The sequence below is a fragment of the Oncorhynchus gorbuscha genome, linkage group LG26, assembly GCF_021184085.1.
Source record: "Oncorhynchus gorbuscha isolate QuinsamMale2020 ecotype Even-year linkage group LG26, OgorEven_v1.0, whole genome shotgun sequence".
Lineage (NCBI taxonomy): Eukaryota > Metazoa > Chordata > Actinopteri > Salmoniformes > Salmonidae > Oncorhynchus > Oncorhynchus gorbuscha.
The window spans coordinates 35,374,897-35,395,436 of record NC_060198.1 but is presented as its reverse complement, the minus strand read 5'-3'; the positions used below and the strand labels follow the sequence as shown (position 1 = coordinate 35,395,436).

General features: G+C 43.5%; 1 protein-coding gene across 3 annotated transcripts; it reads left to right on the top strand.

Annotated features, from left to right (window-relative positions):
- The first annotated feature begins 1,932 nt into the window (after positions 1-1,932).
- On the top strand, positions 1,933-15,712 carry LOC124015928 (prostaglandin E2 receptor EP1 subtype-like). Of its 3 annotated transcripts, none has more exons than XM_046331415.1 (3): positions 1,933-2,126; positions 10,729-11,630; positions 14,422-15,712. In XM_046331415.1, the coding sequence occupies exons 2-3, from the start codon at positions 10,773-10,775 to the stop codon at positions 14,692-14,694; spliced, it is 1,131 nt and encodes a 376-aa protein (XP_046187371.1). In that variant the 5' UTR covers positions 1,933-2,126; positions 10,729-10,772; the 3' UTR covers positions 14,695-15,712. The 3 variants fall into 3 exon arrangements, with proteins under 3 accessions (XP_046187371.1, XP_046187369.1, XP_046187370.1); XM_046331413.1 differs by lacking the exon at positions 1,933-2,126 and adding an exon at positions 5,865-6,019; XM_046331414.1 differs by lacking the exon at positions 1,933-2,126 and adding an exon at positions 5,865-6,172.
- Positions 15,713-20,540: the final 4,828 nt, after the last annotated feature.

The window sequence follows — 20,540 nt, the reverse complement described above, 5'->3', positions numbered from 1 at the left end:
TTTCTTTCAAACTAGGGATTTCAAGGCCAATTGAGGTAAGACAGTAATTCTGCTCATAGATTGTGCATGTATGAACTACACATTGACACATCCAGACCAAAAAATACTTAGTAGTCGCCAACGTTCTGGAGCATGTCTTGAAAAGGCTCCTGTCCTGCTTCAGAGAACAGGATGGAACTTAGCATGGTATAGATCAGAATAAGGTTTGACATGATAAAGGAAAGGCATCCATCATTCATGGAACATTGCTGTCGAATAGAAAACCAAAATGAAGTCCATGCAGCGTGACTAAGGTTATGTTGCATTTTACGCCTATATGTACAGTTACCAAGACCTATGCAAGCACAAGCTCTATAAAATGGCCTGACCTTATCTGTGCAATCACTCCATACAGACAGAATTAATTTAGGCCAAATGCTCTTCCTGCCTTCCGGGGCTCAGTCGAGAGCCTCAGGGACAGAGGTTTCTTTTCAATGTGCTAGTTTGTCTGGTTAGAAGAGACTTGTAACTTTTCAAAGCAATCATGCAACCCTAAGTACGGGGAAATGGAAACACGCACATGCTCCTAACTCCTGGGCTTCTGTTGATAAGTGGGGGAAATCAGAAGGCTAATCTCAGTGCTCAGTTGCTGATTGCAGTTTTCATAAGCTGTTATTTCTTCCAATACGGGAGATGGGAGGAGGGAGGAAAGACACTTACATTGGAATTGGTGACCCCTTCAACAGTGACTTCTAAACTTCCTGGCACATCTTGTATTATTCATCCTATCCTTAGGTCCTCCCTTCTAACTCTGTTTATCTTTCTCTGTGACAATGTGCTATCTTGGTGACAGACATAGACACCCTGAATCACCCTTCATTTATGAGCTGAATTATCATTCCAACAACTACAGAGTCACTGGATCCTTCTATGAATAGAACTTCAATAGAACTTCAACTTCTTCCCATTACTTCAAGAGAAATATTTTAGTCACCCCTGACTTTCTGACCAGTTCTGCAGATCTAAACAGCACTCATCTCCTGGCATCCCACCCAGACAGTGTTCTCCAGAAGCATCCAACCCTTCCCTCCATCGCCCCTCTTTTCCAGACCCCACAGCCACTTCGGCTCCCTGTCTTGGGCCCAGAATGGGAAGGCTTTTTTGTTGTTGTTGCGTGTGGTAAACCGACGAGTGGTTAGGGGAGCTTAAGTGCAACTGTCAGGAATTTGTGGGGAGGAGAAACAGCAGTCATTTGAGCTTTCTGTTAATTATGTCTCCAAGAAATGACTACAGCACCTCCTGCTTAATCCTATATCTCAAGTGGATAATTTGTGTCAAAAAAAGGTGTTCTGTGAGATGACAGTATGCACTCGTTTAAATGCACACAAGAAGTTGAAGAGTCTACAGACATCATGGCCTGAATGTCACAGTGGACGCCCACTGAACTGCAGACTAAATGTCTGACTCATTTTCTTATCCAGGCACAGCAGAATCTTCATCAGATAGTTGAAATTCGGGTGAGAGGAAATCACAGTCATTTCTAGAGATGATGGTTGTTCCTTTTATCCCAAATCAAGGCGTTTCAGTGTCCGGGTCCAGATTGCATTGACCAAATTCCCCAAAGTGAGTGAGTATGAGTGGCATGAAGGTCCATGAGCCAGACATGCAGCTATAAAGTGTCTGTTGTCAAAGGGTCATGACTAATTTAGTTGATTAACCATATATTTTATCTGACACCATAAAGAGATACTGACACCATGAGATACTGCAACCACGGAGGCTCATCGAGCAGTGTCATACTTGACGGCCAAACTGCCTGTCTTTCTTCTGCCCTCAGGAAGTGGACATTGTGACACTCAGGAAGTGTTGTCACAACAGTATATTACTGGATAAAATTGTGACAGTGCAAAAAGTTGAATATGAGCTTACAGACATAAAAGGGAGTGAGATAAATTGGAGTTTAAATACTTTCAAGAACATATGGCTTTGTTCCAATGCTGCTCCGCTACCAGTTGGATCCCCAGGGCCAGAGATACTGTTGGACACTTGGGTGTTTCACTAAGCAATAGGAATTTGTTCCACTGCTCGGTTTCTGTTTAACGATTGCTGCAGATGAGATGCCATACTGCGTCGTCGCCAACAACCAGGTGAGTCATTCAGCTCCAAAACCTAAAACATGTGGCCCTGATCTTGGCCTTCTGCCTCTCAGTCTGAGGTCTTGAAATGAGGACAAGGCAGCGCTTCAGAGGACAAAATAAGTCATTCTGTTAAAAACACAGCCATGTTTATAATGTGTTTCTCTTACAAATGTGGAGTTACACAGTTTACATTACAAGTGTACAAGTTGTTTCTGATTTTGGCACAGCATATGAAAATAACTGTGTCAAGAGTGTTGATGTTGTGACAGCATTATGGTCCTGTAAATCATACACATCACAGAGGCAAAACTCAAGTCCGCCTCTATTAGGGATTTGAGCCTCATGCCAAAAAATGACCGCACCTCTCAATGGCGAAACAGCAATCTAGGATCTGTGCCTGCAAGACCAAAATCAAAGGGACCATTTTTTGGTCCAATTTATTTCAATACCACTTCAAAAGGATTGAAGAACAATCTGAATCACTTTGACCATCCTCTCTTATATGTCTTATATGTTAGCAGGTTGAGGTCCTGAAAGAAACAGAGAGTTGCACTGCATGTATTAGTGGTTGGTGAATGGGACAGGGTGAGAGAAGTTAGGTTACAAGGCTTAGACGTGCTGTTGGAGGACCCTGGGGTTATTGGTGCCAAATGGCAATGTTTTCAATCGCTAATTATGGTGAGAGATGGAACAATGGCGTCCACTACAAAACAAGGCAGTGGAAAATGTTGTCTGAGGCCCAGTAATTCAGACTACAGCATAAGTTTATCCTAAACTGCTGGAGTAAAGTTACTGGGTTAAAAAGGGGCTTTGGGGCTTGTGGTTGAAGACCACAAACATTGAAACCCGCAATGTTTCATAGGGTTCTCTGCTTAGGGTCCAATGTCAACAACGAAAAGCACCCAGTGGTGTTCCGAGGGTAACCTCTCAGTGATGATGGTCCTGGTAAATGTGTGATGCGATATCTGCCTTCGCTATCAGATTCTGGCCTGCACCAAACGAATCCTCTCCTACCAATCAAAGTCAAGCACTACCAGTGCCCAAGATGCTTTCTTTGCAAGTGTGTCAGCCAGTTCTAGTGCAAAGAAACATTAATTGGGACATAATACAGCAGAGCATTTGCTCAGTTGCAGTCAAGGCCCTGTCATAGCAGATTTATCTGGGCTACCACCTAAAGAAAGTAAGGTAATAGCTGTTAGCCTTTTCACACCTGTCTTTGGAGTCTCAGCTGTGGTAGTGGTGATTATGTTGCTCTAGCTGTGTAAATATAACATGAAACACCTAATAAGCACACCTTGTACTTGAACTAAAGTTTTTCTTGTACATTTTTGGAGTAGAGCAATTTTGCAGGGTGAAACGGCCTCTGCTTTCTGCTCCCTCTCTTTCCACTACTCTTTCCTCCATGACCACAGAGTTAATACCCTGCCTATAAGGTGTTGATCTTAGCTGCCCTCCAGGTTCCATACTGATTTAACCTGTCAGTGTCTGGGCCTGATTAAGCCAAGCAAATAGCCTCACCTGTCTCTGATGTTGGTCTGTGAAGTGTGCTGGCTGGCTGGCGGACTCACACAACCTGATAGATTCCATTGCTTGCTTTATTAGGCTGTCAGTCAAGGACAATGTTTTTTTCTGTCGGATTTTTATGTAGCTGAAAGAATATACTGTAGATTAAGATATCTTATATACCATAGGATGGCATGTCAAAACCAAACGTTGTTTTTCTGCGGAATTCTGATTTGGTAGAAAAGGAATGGTTAATTGTTGATGAAGGGGACACGGGGTATCTAAGGCATTCCCCTGCTACTCAGAAAGAGCACACATAGTACTGTGTATAGGACTACGTCTGATGGTCTTATAGGTTCACTGTCAGCCCATGGCTCATTATGAAATTATATTGTTCTTACTTGCTTATACACAGTAACATCTTGAAAAGGAAGTGTGATACATTGAAATGTAGAATATTTATTGGAGATGCTTTTTAATCCAAGACAAGGCTTAATCTCTGTCCCAGAAAATGTGTATTATGTGGTACCTTATGTTACTTATGTTACTATAATGTTGCTCAACATAACACCTGGCAGACATCTGTGAGAGACATCTCTAAAATGTTATTATTTTCATTTTATTGAAAATATACTGTACTTTGCATACCTCTTATTTACCATAATTCCCAATTATGTTTTGCAGAAACATGAAAAGTTATTCAGGCTATGTTTTGATTACCAAGAGCATAACCAATAGGCTAGTAAATCCAGAAAATGTCATGTTTGTATAGACTAAAGGTGCTTGGACCAACCACTTTGAATATTTTCACTCGAGGAATTGAATTCCTTTAAAATAGATAGTATAGACATGATGGCTATTTGCATGTGGAAACTTGACTGCACCTTTAAATGGCAACTCCACAACTTTTGCCGACAGCACAATACCAGTGTCAACATACACTACATGACCAAAGTATGTGGTCATCTATTCATCGAACAGGCTTCCCACTAGATGTTGTAACATTGCTGCGGGGACTTGCTTCCATTCAGCCACAAGAGCATTAGTGAGGTCGGCACTGATGTTGGGCGATTAGGACTGGCTTGCAGTCGACATTGAAATTCATCCCAAAGGTCTTCGATGGGGTTGAGGTCAGGGCTCTGTGCAGGCCAGTCAACTTCTTCCACATCAACATCGACAAACAATTTTGTACACAGCGGCATTGTCATGCTGAAACAGGAAAGGGCCTTCCCCAAACTGTTGCCACAAAGTTGGAAGCACAGAACAGTCTAGAATGCCATTGTATGGTGTAGTGTTAAGATTTCCCTTCACTAGCCCGTACCATGAAAAACAGCCTGGGATCATTATTCCTCTTCCACCAAACATTACAGTTGGGACTACGCATTCGGACAAGTATCTTTCTCCTGGCATCTGCCAAACCCAGATTCATCCGTCGGACTGCCAGATGGTGAAGCGTGATTCATCACTCCAGAGAACGCGTTTCCACTGCTCCAGAGTACAATGGCGGAGAGTTTTATACCACTTCAGCTGACACTTGGCATTGTGCATGGTGATCTTAGGCTTGTGTGCAATTTTATACAGCTGTCAGCAACGGGTGTGGCTGAAATAGCCAAATCCACTAATTTGTCCACATACTTTTGTATATAAAGTGTATGTGAATAATTCTGTCCTGTGACATCATCAAAACTTTAAACATTTTAAAAACTGGGATTTTCAAACACTATGAGATCTGCAGTGATTTGGGGAGCAAGAAAATATAAACTTTTAAAACTTTTAATGCTACCCTGTGTTGTCACAGAGAAGCATTTTTAAAGATTTTTCTTCCTATCTTTTTAACCACAAATCATAGAAACCCACTGTTTTCACATATGTAGACACTGGTTTGGTGCTGGAGATTATGAATATGAGGTTGAAAAGTGGCGGAATTGCCCTTTAATAACGCTGTTATAACAAAACATTTGTCAAACTCCTGCCAGCTGTTTTGTTTGAACACTGTAAGATACTGTACTTTCCCATTACTTGATCTTAGGAAGTTATATTTACATGTTAACGTGTAAAGTTGGTTGTTAAATAAAATGGCTGCATTAATAGAATATCGAATTAGTTTCCAATAAGTTATTGGGTAGCACTCCCAGTTCCCTTTCACTGAACTACAGTAATAAGGATACATGCATTCCTCTCGCGGACTCAAGAAGCCCCGGGGCTGCGTCGACGCGGTACAAGTCTATAAAGAGGGCTGAGCAACGAAACAAACGTTGAATAGTAAATGGTTGGCTGTGCAACCTTTTGGAGACTGGGTCTTGATCTTGGTGACGGACTTCTCATGCGGTTGCTCGTTTTATTTTCCTTAGGAGAGAATGAGGCACTCCTCCGAATACATGACTTCACTATCAGCTCAGGTGAACCATTGTTGATAATAAGTAACATTCTCGTGGATGAATCTCTGAGTTTCAGGAACTTTTGAATTTCATGGTTCACAGTGAAATGATTTAACATCTGAAAACCAAAGGAATAAATATGAATTTGTTTCTATGGATTCACTGTTTGGTCAGGTAATATCATTAATAATTATTTCACACCATTAATGATCTTCGGTTTGAAAAAATTAACTGCAATTGATCTTTTAGCTAGGTCTTTTTCATTTTCCGAAATTTGTACTAAGAATGGCATAATCAAGTTACTGATTTACAGCAAGTAGCCTATGCTGCCGAACTAGCTATGCACATAAATAAATTCCGTTTTGACAAGTAGCCTATGCTGCCGAACTAGTTATTTACATAAATAAATTCCGTTTTGACAATGCACACAGATCCCTTTTAATTTGGATATGGCAAATGAATTGAATAGAACATAAATCATTCAGGAAATTTACAATGATCAATTGTTAGTATTTATTTTACGAAATGGGTAAAATAAATGGGTAAGAGTAGGGGGGAAATAATTGTTTGCCTGATCAAATGTTACACTCCAGTAGTTAGTCGTTACATACACTGTTCATCTTAATAAGGCTTTTTAGAAGAACCATACATGCTTTTTGTTTTACCAATAGTGAGTGCACATGTACTGGGCTGAATTAGTATGATTTAATTTAGATTTAAAACCTGCAAATGTTTTCAACTCTCTCATTCATCAATGTCTTTGGGTGCGTTCGTAAATTGCCTCCAGTATGTCAGAGTGGCTATGTGTCGATTGTAAATTCAGAGCGTTGTCAGATTGTCTGTTCATAAATTCAGAGGCTTCGCTCTCGGAGTGTTCAGAGCGCACACTGGACGCTCTGGCCGAGGAGTAGGGTTGATCCGAGCGTTCTGACCTCACGACAGCAGTCAAGCACCAAAGCAAACTGGCTAAAATTGGCTAGTTTGCTAGCTACTTTTTTTATTTTGTTTTGTTTTACCTTTATTTAACCAGGCAAGTCAGTTAAGAACAAATTCTTATTTTCAATGACGGCCTGGGAACAGTGGGTTTAACTGCCTGTTCAGGGGCAGAACGACAGATTTGTACCTTGTCAGCTCGGGGGTTTGAATTTGCAACCTTCCGGTTACTAGTCCAACGCTCTAACCACTAGGCTACCCTGCCGCCCCACTTCCAGAAAAAAATAGAGAACACTCTGACCATTTTACACTCGATTAGGCTGTTTTCGTGTTATCCAGAGCGTTAGTGACTGTAACTGTTCTGCTTGCAACAATTGAATAACGTTTTTTTTGTTGCCGACGTTCACTAACACCGGTCATATTCACCGGGTGTTGCACGTTCGTAAATTAATCAATTATTCTGTGCTCTGGCACACTCAGACGAGAGTGCTCTGAAATCGGAGTAGATAGACAGAGTGAATTTACAAACGCACCCTTTTTTAGACATTTTTGTTTTAGATTAGAAAAGTCAACGGAACAAGGACTGCAAATGCACCCTACAAAACTGTAGAAGCTATGTCATTTTGGGCAGGTGCATTCCATTTGTGTGTGTGTGTTTCCCATGAACAATGGGATGGTCTCTCTGTTACAAATCGCCATTGCTAGATCGATTCTGAGTAACTCAAGAGAAAACACATTATACAGACTAAGCACAGTATAGGATTTTATGTATACCTAATTTTGGAAGAAGTATTGTGACTCTGTTCTGTTATTCTGTATTGAATGGTGTGAAGAAGAAGGGACAAAGTGATTTGATTGGCATCGTATAGCTACTGCATAGGGACTACGCCTATGGGTCTGCTATCATGATATAGCACCTTTCACAGAATGTGTGCTGTGTCAAGACTTGAAGGAGCACCTTTCACAAGAACTGCCTTGACTTGTCCTACATTCTCAGGTTGTAGAGTACCATGAGGGGGAAACTGTTTGGCCTAAACCTGGTTAGTGTCCTTTAAATAGCCTATTGTAGACAAAGGCCAAACAGCTTCTCCATCGTGGTACTCTGCAACCTGAGAATGTAGGACAAGTCAAGGCAGTTCTTGTGAAAGGTGCTCCGTCAAATCTAGACGGTGTCTGACAGTGACACTGCACACATTTTGTGAAAGGTGCCCTATCAGGATAGCAGACCCATAGGCAGTAGCATAAGGATGACAATTGTGTGGTCCGACTCCGGAAAGCATACCGTTTTTTAGGCTACAGTACACGTTAAATCAATTATGATGAACTTCACAGGGTGGTGAAGGTGCAAAGTGATGAGCTTGATGCTCCTTTCCAATAAATATCTTATTTTGGTGACATGATCGTGATGCTTGTCTGCCGTTTGACAAATACAAATAATCTCATTGTATAGCTCAATATCCGCCCTGCACTCAACGCGCCAATGCCAGTGGTACCAAAGTGGTAGCTACTAGGGTTCCATCCAATAGGCAACCGATTTTCATGAGAATATTCTAAAATCTGCATATGCACATTTTCCCACAAGAGATGTGTTTCCAGCAAATTTACTTTCTGCGATTGAAAGGCTGTCTGTGATGAAGTAGTGCACATACAATCACTTTTGCGGTTACATTCCCATGTACCGAACACAAAATACAAGTTAAATGTGTTTCCTTCGCATGTTCAACTCTACTGATGTCACAAAAAAATGTTGAGTTATATAGCGAATGTGCACTGGTCTTGGCAAGTGCGCTCTAGCCAACAGTTTGCAGATAAAGTGCGGGTAGACTACTTACATGATGAGATTATTATGGACAAAAGAGCGAGATTATTTGTATTTGGCAAACGATAGCCAAGCACGATCATCATGTCATCAGAATAAGACTATCGATATTTATTGGAAAAAGGAACATCAAGCTCATCCCCTTCCACTTTCACCACCATGTGAAGTTCATCATCTGTAGCCTAATAAACTGCATGCTTTCCCGATTCCTAGTGGCAAGACATCACACCATATCATCGCGTGACTCCCAAGTTTATTTCGATATGATGATTATTATATCATTGTATTTACCAACTCAAAAAGTTACCAATTTATCTACCTTATTTTGTTTTGTCCACATTTTGACATTTTAAGACACTTTAAGCCATCAGACCTGTCATGACATTTTTTATCCAACTTAAATATACAGTGCATTTGGAAAGTATTCAGACAGATCCCTTGACTTTTTACAGTCTTATTCTAAAATAGATGAAAGAGTTCCCCCCCTCCTAAATCTACACACCATACCCCATAGAGACAAAGAAAAAACTGGATTTTAGAAATTGTTGCAAATTTATTAAAATAAGGGAAATATGACATTTACATAAGTATTAAGACCCTCAAGGACATTCAGAGACCTGTCCCGAAGCCACTCCTGCGTTGTCTTAGCTGTGTGCTTAGGGTCGTTGTCCTGCTGGAAGGTGAACCTTCACCCCAGTCTGAGGTCCTGAGCGCTCTGGAGCAGGGTTTCATCAAGGATCTCTCTATATTTTGCTCTGTTTATCTTTACCTTGATCCTGACTAGTCTCCCAGTCCCTGCAACTAAAAAACATCCCCATATCATGATGCTGCCACCACTATGCTTCACCGTAGGGCTGGTGCCAGGTTTCCTCCAGACGCTTGGTATTCAGGCCAAAGAGTTCAATCTTGGTTTCATCAGACCAGAGAATCTTGTTTCTCATGGTCTGAGAGTCTATAGGTGCCTTTTGACACCAGTGACTTCCACCTGGCCACTCTACCATAAAGGCCTGATTGGTGGAGAGTTGCATAGATGCTTGTCCTTCTGGAAGGTTCTCCCATCTCCACAGAGGAACTCTGAAGCTCTGTCAGAGTGACCATAGAGTTCTTGGTCACCTCCCTGACCAAGGCTCTTCTCCCTCTATTGCTCAGTTTGACTAGGCAGCCAGCTATAGGAATAGTATTGGTGGTTCCAAGCTTCTTCCATTTTAGAATGATGGAGAACACTGTGTTCTTGGGGACCTTCAATGCTACAGACATGATTTGGTATCCTTCCCCAGATCTGTGCCTCGACACAATCCTGTCTCGGAGCTCTACTGACAATTCCTTCGACCTAATGGCTTGGTTTTTTCTCTGACATGCACTGTCAACTGTGGGACCTTATATAGACAGGTGTGTGCCTTTCCAAATCATGTCCATTCAATTGAATTTACCACAGGTGGACTCCAATGAAGTTGTAGAAACATCTCAAGGATGATCAATGGAAACAGGGTGAACCTGAGCTCAATTTGAGTCTCATAGCAAAGGGTCTGAATACTTACATAAATAAGGTATTTCTGTTTTTGTTTTTTAAATAAATGAGCAAAAATCGCTTTGTCATTATGGGGTATTGTGTATAGATTGATGTTGTATTTAATCCATTTTAGAATAAGGCTGTAACATAACAAAATGTGGATAAAGTCAAGGAGTCTAAATATTTTCCAAATGCACCGTACTTTTCTCGCATAATAAGGTTGGATGGAACCTGGTTTATGACGGAAAAAAATCCTTACATAATGCAGGATAAGATTTATTGTTGTTAAGTAATAACTGAATACTGAATGAGTTTTCGTTTCACTAGTAAAATTGGTATTTATTCTGTATCGTAGGGTATTGGTGACTTTGCAAGTTTGGTTATGGTAGTCCTTTATATTAGTGAGGTTAGGAGTTCTTCCTGGTCAACCGGTCAGTGTATTAATCATAACACCTTTCCTATTTTCAGTGCCCTCCCACTCTGAGGACCCCGATGATTCCCAGAGGCCAGTGATGTTGGCCATGCAGCACTACAACTCCTCAGGCCTGGCTGCCCCCCATCTCCTCCCCAACCAGACTTGGTTGGCCATGGCCTGGAGGGCAAACATCACCACAGAGAGGCCCATGTCTCCCCCCAGTAACCCCACGGCAGCTGGCCTCTCCATGACCCTGGGCATCCTGTCCAACATTGTGGCCCTGGTCATCCTGGCGAAAGCTTACGCCCGCCTGCGCCGCCGCTCCAAGGCCACCTTCCTGCTCTTCGCCAGTTCCCTGGTGGCCACAGACTTTGCCGGCCACGTCATCCCCGGTGCCCTGGTGTTGAGGCTGTACTCAGCTGGGGCTGCGACTGGGCCTTTAGCTCGCCCTGCCACCGATGCCCCCTGCCAGTTCCTAGGAGGTTGCATGGTGTTCTTTGGCTTGTGCCCATTGTTCCTCGGCTGTGCCATGGCTGCTGAGCGCTGCCTGGGTGTCACACAGCCCCTGCTCCATGCCTCACTGGTCACCACGGCTCGGACCAAGATGGCACTGGCTCTCATCTGGCTGCTGGCTCTGTTTGTTGCCCTCCTGCCCTTCTTCAGGCTGGGGGCCTACACCTACCAGTACCCCGGGACCTGGTGCTTCATCAGGGTCCTGGGAGAGACTCAGGAGACGGACGTGGCCTTTGTCATGCTGTTCTCTGGACTGGGCCTGGCCTCTCTGACTGTGGCCCTGGTGTGTAATACCATCAGTGGGGTCACGCTGGTGCTTGCCAGACTGCGTAAGAAGTGTAAGACCTGCTACCGTCGCTCAGCCAAGTCCCACGACATTGAGATGGTGGCCCAGCTGGTGGGCATTATGATCACCTCTTGCATCTGCTGGAGCCCCCTGCTGGTAAGTTGAAAAAGTTCAGTTCACTGAAACACAACTCTACATGAATCAGGTTAGGGATCGAAACTGTCTTTATTGTGTTTCATTCGGGAATTAAGGTCTCTTTTCAATCCTTATCATGGAAATTCAGCGATACAGCGTGATTGAAAGGCAATGCTCCCACGTTAGCGGCTACTGCATTCACGGTAAACGTTTCATATGTCTGCTCAATCGCAAAATCCCACATGAAAAAATACTAGTATACTATGATATAAATCAGGGCTCTCCAACACTGTTCCTGGAAAGCTGCCTTCCTGTAGGTTTTTGCTCCAATCCCAATCTAGCGCACCTGATTCTAATAAGTAGCTGGTTGATAAACTGAATCAGGTTAGTTACCACTAGAGTTGGAATGAAAACCTACAGGAATGTAAGCTCTCCAGGAACAGGTTTGGAGAGCTCTGGTATAAATACTATAGTATTCACTGTAGTGTTTTTTCAGTCTTCACTGTAGTATTCACTGTAGTGCTTTTGCAGACATTCATGTAGTACTTACTACAGTGTTTTTGTTTTATTATTTTTGACATAGATGTAGAGGCTTTCTCCTTCATGAAACCTACTAAATGAGCAGAATTTCCATAACTTGTAGTTAAATCAGTCAGCTTAAACTCTTAACAGATAATTCAGCTTTTCTGCTGTTTTCTATTACCTGTAGGGAACATAATATCTTCTATACTTGGCATGTAGGTTTCTCACTTATGGGTGGCACAAAGTGGGATTGGGGAGGGGAATGGGCAGGGTATATGCAAATTAAATACTGTCGTCTTTACTATAGTAAAAAAGGTTTGTGTTTGTGCGGACTGTATTGTTTTTACGGACATTACTGTAGTATTTACTACAGTGTTCTTTTGTGGATCATACTGTAATATTAACTGTAGTATTCTACAGTATACTACAACATTCTATAGTAAGTACTACACATGATTGAGGGATACTACCGTGTGTAGTATAGTGTACAGTATACTACAGTTTACTATAGAATTCTATAGTAAACTGTAGTAGTTTTGCGCTTCAGCGATACAGATTCACTGAGATACTGAAATGGATTTGACTTCAACTATGGAAATGAGAGTTACCTGTGATAGGAATGACATGCTCTTCTGAATGTTCATGCATCCCATTCTCAGGCTGTGTGAAAGTGCAATGGTGGTTTATCATCAAATAAGAATGTTGTACATCCAAACTTCAAGTAATCCTTATAAATAATAGTAATGTTCATAATTGTTTGTTGCTCGGAGGAATATAAATATCCAAGATATTCTGACCTATAATTGTTTATTGATTTTTTTCAATTGAACCCTTATTTTACCAGGTAAGTTGACTGAGAACACATTCTGATTTATAGCAACGACCTGGACAAAAGTTACAGGGGAGAAGAGGGGGGATGAATGAGCCAATTGGAAGCTTAAGAGACAAGCCCGTAGTGAGATGCAGGGTGGTAAAAGCATAAAATAATATTGTAAAAATTCTCAGCTAACAAAAGTAATTCAACCTCTCAGTAAATCTCCAAGATATTCTACCCCATAAACTCAAAGGCCTGAAATAATATAGAAAATCTCTGCTAACAATCCAGTACTATTTCATCCTCTTTTTGTACACCTTCTGAAATAGACACATTCCAGTTCCCAGTCACAAACACTATGATTCAGAATACTGCACCTACAACAGATGGATAGACATGGTGCACTGCACTAACGTGAATAAATAAATAGTCATGGTGGGCCCTTTCATTGACTAGATGGAATAAATTATAAATGATTTAAGGGCATGCCATTATGAAGGGCTTGAATAACACTGGCCTTGCTGGGCATCACCCTATTTCAGATTGGGTGACATTGAGAATGTTTGTCACGCCCTGACCATAGAGAGTCCTCGGTTCTCTATGGTGTTTAGGTCAGAGCGTGACTAGGGGGGTGTTCTAGTAATTTATTTTCTATGTTGCTGGTTTGTATGGTTCCCAATTAGAGGCAGCTGGTAACCGTTGCCTCTAATTGGGGATCATATTTAGGAAGCCCTTTCTCCCACCTGCTTTGTGGGATATTGTTTTGTTGAGTGCTGATGTGTGTGTTGTTATGGTCCTTATATGTTTATTGTTTTTGTTCTAGTTTCACGGTAATAAATATGTGGAACCCAACACAAGCTGCGCCTTGGTCCATCATTCATAACGATCGTGACAATGTTACAGCTTCTCTCCTTTTCCAGTCTTCTGGGAAAAAGCAATATTAGTCAACTAAAATAATTTCACATGATGGTTTGATGATTTTTTTTATCATGGAGATTGTTTTTTACAATTCCAATACTAAGAATTTTGCATAAACTGTTAATATGTCATATCAATTATTCAAGTCCAATATAAAAGTAACCATTCATTTTGTCACAAGCTGTGAGGAGTGAAAGAAGACAGACTATAAACCATGCTTCACTTAGAATAGCCTTGAGCTATTAAATCTCTTAATAAGCTGTGGCCAATTGTTATAAAAATTGTAAATACAATTTATCAGGCTACAATTTTGATTTTAGAGCCTGTGATTTCTAACATCAATAAAACTATTCATAGGAAACACGTTGTGAAGATGCATTTTGACTGCTCCATTTATGTTTTTTGTTTGTTAATATGTGGCATTCTACAGTGTTAGGTAATGTAGATAAATTACTAGCAGTGTATGCAGATTGATGCAAACATATATACACCGGCTGAACATCTCTATATCCTGCACAACCACTGTAAAACTAACCCAGGTATCTGTGTTCCTTGCAGATCTTTGGCCTGATGTCAGTCACACGGTCCTACAGCGGTTCCATAGGCAGTGACCAGGACACATACAGGAGGTTGATGGTGATGGGCGTCCGGCTGGCCTCCTGGAACCAGATCCTGGACCCCTGGGTCTACATCCTGCTGCGCCGGGCCGTGCTGAGGAAGATCTACCGCATCACAAAGAGCCGGGCCAGCTTCAAGAACAGCACCTTCCGCCATTGGGACATCAGCTCCTTCCAGAACTCTGAGAAAATAAACACTGTCAACAGGATCTGAGGAAGAAGAAAAGACACAGATAGAAAGAAACATCTTATCAAAGTCCTTTGTTGTACTGGGTGCTTTATTTGCCACCCAAGCCAACATGCTGGATTGAGGAGAACACTGAACATCCAGCAGTAGGATCTAACAGCAGTGTTGGTGTATCACACAAAAGGAAATACCTATTGTCTATAAGACCTATATTCCTTTATTGAGAACTGTGTGGGTCTGCCTGACTGTGAACATCTATGGGGTTTGGGATTGAAATCATCATCCTCCAGATCTTGGATCTCTTTCAGATTCATTTGATTGGCCAGTAAGACCTGCTTTTGACTGACTGTGGTGTGGAGAAGTCTCATCCTTTTATGGGAAACAGACAAGCCAGACTATACTCAAAGAAATTAAATGTCATAAACGGATTTACAACAGAAAAATCTGACCAAGTAAGGACAGTATGCCTCACCTGGATACTGGAGACATATAATTCTGCCCAAGAAAAAAGGTTTGTTGTAAAAGTGTCTGGCAGGTGATGCTTTCTCTGTGTACATAACAGCACATGAAGCTGCCTATAAGATCTCAACAACAAACATCTCAAAGTGTGTGTGTGTGTGTGTGTGTGTGTGTGTGTGTGTGTGTGTGTGTGTGTGTGTGTGTGTGTGTGTGTGTGTGTGTGTGTGTGTGTGTGTGTGTGTGTGTGTGTGTGTGTGTGTGTGTGTGTGTGTGTGTGTGTGTTACTGTCAGTGTTTTTTGGAGTTCATACTTTGTTTGTTTGTGGAAATGTCAAAGTGCACTTTGACACATCATGAAGTCAGTGGCACTATGCCAAAGCAAAGTAAAGGCTGTCCTTTTACCTGTGCTTGAAGATGTGAACGACATACAGTATGTGTCAAACTTGTAATGCTATTAATGTGTGAATTGTGTGTATGTATTTATTGCTTATATTGTTTTCCCAATTGTCTGGGTACCTTAAATGAAGCTAAGTGTTGCAAAAGCTATAGAATTGAATGTTGTCTAATAAAGTTTATGTTGCCTGTTACCCCGTCCCCACAGGAGGTCTTTTGCCTTTTGATAGGCTGTCATTTGTAACTAATAATTTGTTATTAACTGACTTGCCTAGTTAAATAAAGGTTAAATAAAAAATAAAATAAAATCAACCACAAAATGGCCTGTCAGGGTCATAGCACCATGGTGCTAATCCCAGGAGAGAACAGAGGTGTGGAAAATAAGTTGAACAGAAATGATCTCAGTATAGGTATGAATTGATACAAATTTTCATTACTCCTTCAATTGCAATGGTTGTAATGAATGTTAATTATTACTGAGTAAAGTGGTCTGTAATGGTTCATATTGATGAACTACCACAAATACTTTCCTACAATACATTCAACGTCTTACAATTGCATACATCTTCTCTGGGGTCTATGGAATTCTATGAACTCAATAAGAAATTTGAAAATAAGACAGCTCTACATCACAGTTTCTCTTGAAAATGCAGAAACACAAAGGAATTTTCAAACAACAGTTTGTCACACCGGGCCTGTAGCGAGGGTCTCCAGTCCGGGGCCTGCAGAGAGTGTCGCCAGTCCGGGGTCGGCGACGAGGGCCCCCGCACCAGAGGCGCCACCAAAGTGTCAGGTTTGCGGCCGGAGTCCACACCTTTCGGGGGGGGGGGGTACTTGTTGGTGACATTTAAAATGTACGCTTACCACGCTGCACCTTGGTCCGGTCATTTCCTTGACGGCGATCGTGACACAATGCTTCTTCGTGAAAGAAAAGTTTCACGCCTTGGTCATTGTATTTTGTGTTTTTGTTATATGTTTGGGTAGGCCAGGGTGTGACATGGGTTTATATGTTGTTTTTCGTATTGGGGTTTGTAGTATTTGGGATCGTGGCTAATTAGGGGTGTTGTATAGGCTTGGCTGCCTGAGGCGATTCTCAATTGGAGTCAGGTGCTTCGCGTTGTCTCTGATTGGGAACCTTATTTAGGCAGCCTGACTTTCGCTTTGTATTTTGTGGGTGTTTGTACCTGTCTCTGTGTTGTTGTCACCAGATAGGCTGTAATTAGTTTCACGTTCCGTTCTGTTGTTTTTGTATTTAGATTCAGTTATTTCATGTACCGCGTTTTCATTCATTAAAGGCATGAGTACCCTACACGCTGCATTTCGGTCCTACTCTCTTCATTCAACAGACGAACACCGTTACAGAAACACCCACCACTCACAGACCGAGCAGTGTGTAAACTGGCAGGAGCTAAAGGAGGACGTTATGGACGGTAGAGGCATGGAGTATACGACGTGGGAAGAAATCGACAGGTGGGCGGCCGACCCAGAGTGCAGGAGCCCGCCTGGGATTCCCTGCAGCAATGCGAAGAGGGCTATAGACGAATGGAGTCGAAAAGGAAAACACGGCGACGCAGAGCGAATACCGAAAGTAACCCCCAAATATTTATTAGGGGAGAGCGCAGAGAGAGAGTGGCTGAGTCAGGAGTCAGACCTGAGCCTACTCTCCCTGTTAATCGTGAAGAGCAGTTGCAGTGGGAGAGGCTGCACCACTTGGAGAATTGGACATGGGAGGAGGAATTAGACGGTAAAGGACCCTGGGCTTAGCCTGGAGAATATCGCCGTCCCAAGGAAGAAATAGAAGCGGATAATGCGGAGAGGCGCAGGTATGAGGAGGCAGCACGGCGACGCGGTTGGAAGCCGGAAAAGCAGCCCCAAAAAACTATTGGGGGGGTTGAAGGGAGAATAGTTATGCCAGGTAGGAGACCTGCGCAAACTCCCTGTGCTCACCGTTGGGCTAGAGAGACCGAGCAGGCACCGTGTTATGCTATGGAGCGCACGGTGCTTCCAGTGCGGGTGCAGAGCCAGGTGCGGCACATACCAGCCCTTCCTATTTGCCGGGCTAGAATGGGCATCGAGCCAGGTAAGCTTGGGCAGGCTCGGTGCTCAAGAGCTCCAGTGCGCCTGCACGGTACGGTCTATCCAGAGCCACCTCTACACACCAGTCCTCCGGTAGCAGCTCCCCGCACCAGGCTTCCTGTGCGTGTCCTCGATCCAGTACCACCAGTTCCAGCACCACGCACCAGGCCTCCAGTGCGCCTCGCCTGTTTAGCGCAGCCAGAGCCTTTCTCCTCTCCTGCGCTGCCGGAGTCTCCCGTCTGCCCAGCTCCGCCAGTGCTCCCAGTCTGCCCAACGCCGCCAGTGCTCCCAGTCTGCCCAGCGCCGCCAGTGCTCCCAGTCTGCCCAGCGCCGCCAGTGCTCCCAGTCTGCCCAGCGCCGCCAGTCTGCCCAGCGCCGCCAGTCTGCCCAGCGCCGCCAGTCTACCCAGCGCCGCCAGACAACCAGTCTCTTCCAGATCTGCCAGACAACCTGACTCTTCCAGTTCCGCCAGCCAGCCAGGATTTACCGGAGCCTACTACCTGCCTGAGCTTCCTCTCGGTACTGGGCTTCCTCTCAGTACTGGGCTTCCTCTCAGTACGGTGACGGAGAAAAATCGTAGAGATTCAATAGTCTCTCAGAACATCATTACTAATGCCTGAGGGTTAAAGGTAGAACTGATACTGGGCTTCCCCCTCAGTCCCGGGCTGCTTCGGTCCCGAGCTGCCCCTCTGTCCCGAGCTGCCCCTCTGTCCCGGGCTGCCCCTCAGTCCCGGGCTGCCCCTCTGTCCTGGGCTGCCCCTCTGTCCCGAGATGCCCCTCTTTCCTGAGATGCCCCTCTGTCCTGAGATGCCCCTCTGTCCTGAGATGCCCCTCTGTCCCGAGCTGCCCCTCTGTCCCGAGCTGCCCCTCTGTCCCGAGCTGCCCCTCTGTCACGAGCTGCTCCTCAGTTATGTGGGGATCTGGGTGAGGACTATTAGGCCATGGTCGGCAGAGGTGGATTATCCCAGGACGCGAAGGGGAGGAAATAGGACATTTATGGAGTGGGGTCCACGTCCCGAGCCAGAACCGCCACCATGGACAGACGCCCACCCGGACCCTCCCTATGCTCTTGAGGTGTGTCCGGGAGTCCGCACCTTAGGGTGGGGGGTTCTGTCATGCCTTGGTCATTGTATTTTGTGTTTTTGTTATATGTTTGGGTAGGCCAGGGTGTGACATGGGTTTATATGTTATTTTTCGTATTGGGGTTTGTAGTATTTGGGATCGCGGCTAATTAGGGGTGTTGTATAGGCTTGGCTGCCTGAGGCGATTCTCAATTGGAGTCAGGTGCTTCGCGTTGTCTCTGATTGGGAACCGTATTTAGGCAGCCTGACTTTCGCTTTGTATTTTGTGGGTGTTAGTACCTGTCTCTGTGTTGTTGTCACCAGATAGGCTGTAATTAGTTTCACGTTCCGTTCTGTTGTTTTTGTATTTAGATTCAGTTATTTCATGTACCGCGTTTTCATTCATTAAAGGCATGAGTAACCTACACGCTGCATTTCGGTCGTACTCTCTTCATTCAACAGATGAACGCTGTTACAAAAAGAAAGATCACTTAGCCACCGCATTCAAACATAAACAGTAAATATTTTAGAAACACAAATATAATGAACAAAACTACAAAAGCAACATTGAAAGTGTTGGTCCCATGTTTCATGAGCGGAAATAAAAGATCACATAAGTGTTCCATATGCACAAAAAGCAAATTTCTCTCAAATTTTGTGCACAAATTTGTTTAAATCCCTGTTAGTGAGTGCTTCTCCTTTGCCAAGATAATACATCCACCTGACAGGTCTGGAAAATCAAGAAGCTGATAAAACAGCATGATCATCATGATCATGATCAGCCTCGAACTCAGGTCCTGTGTGTACCTAACTGACCCGCTCTGCCATTTACCTGATCAACACTGTGATTTCTTTATGCCTCACTCTAATGTCAATATGCTTTGTCTTACTGCTGTTCTGGCTAGTTTTTTTGTTTTATTTCACTGTAGAGCCCTCAGTCCCGCTCAAAATGCCTTAGATAGCTCTTTCGTCCCACCCCACACAGATGCGGAGACCTCATCTACGTTAATTGACGCCTCCAGAGACGAAACCTCTCTCATCATCAAGCAACGCATAGGTTTACCTCCACTGAACTCACATCCTACCATACCCTTGTCTGTACATTATGCCTTGAATCTATTCTACCACTCCCAGAAATCTGATTCTTTTATTCTCTGTCCCCAACGCACTAGAAGACCAGTTTTTATAGGCCTTTAGCCATACACTTATCCTACTCCTTCTCTGTTCCTCTGGTGATGTAGAGGTTAACCCAGGCTCTGTAGTCCCCAGTTCCACTCCTATTCCCCAGGCGCTATCATTTGTTGACTTCTGTAACCGTAAAAGCCTTGGTTTCATACATGTTAACATCAGAAACCTCCTCCCTGAGTTGATTTTTTTTCACTGCTTTAGCACACTCCGCCAACCCTGATGTCCTAGCCGTGTCTAAATCCTGGCTTAGGAAGGCCACCAAAAATTCTGAAATTTCCATCCCCAACTACAACATTTTCCACCAAGATAGAACTACCAAAGTTGCAATCCACTGCAGAGACAGCCTGCAGAGTTCTGTCATGCTATCCAGTTCTGTGCCCAAACAGTTTGAGCTTCTGCTTTTAAAAATTTACCTTTCCAGAAATAAGTCTCTCACTGTTGTTACAGACCCCCCTCAGCCCCCAGCTGTGCCCTGGACACCATATGTGAATTAATTGCCCCCCATTTATCTTCAGAGTTTGTGCTATTAGATGACCTAAACTGGGATATGCTTAACACCCCTGCCTTCCTACAATCTAAACTAGATTCCCTCAATCTCACCCAAATTATCATGGAACCTACCAGGTACAACCCCAAATCCGTAAACACGGGCACCGTCATAGATATCATCCTGACCAACCTGCCCTCTAAATACACC

Coding starts and splice junctions, on each gene's coding strand:
- LOC124015928 (XM_046331413.1), top strand. CDS start 5,887: ATGGTTGGCTGTGCAACCTTTTGGAGACTGGGTCTTGATCTTGGTGAC. Junction 6,020..10,728: donor TGACTTCACTATCAGCTCAG/GTGAACCATTGT, acceptor TCCTATTTTCAG/TGCCCTCCCACTCTGAGGAC. Junction 11,631..14,421: donor TCTGCTGGAGCCCCCTGCTG/GTAAGTTGAAAA, acceptor TGTTCCTTGCAG/ATCTTTGGCCTGATGTCAGT.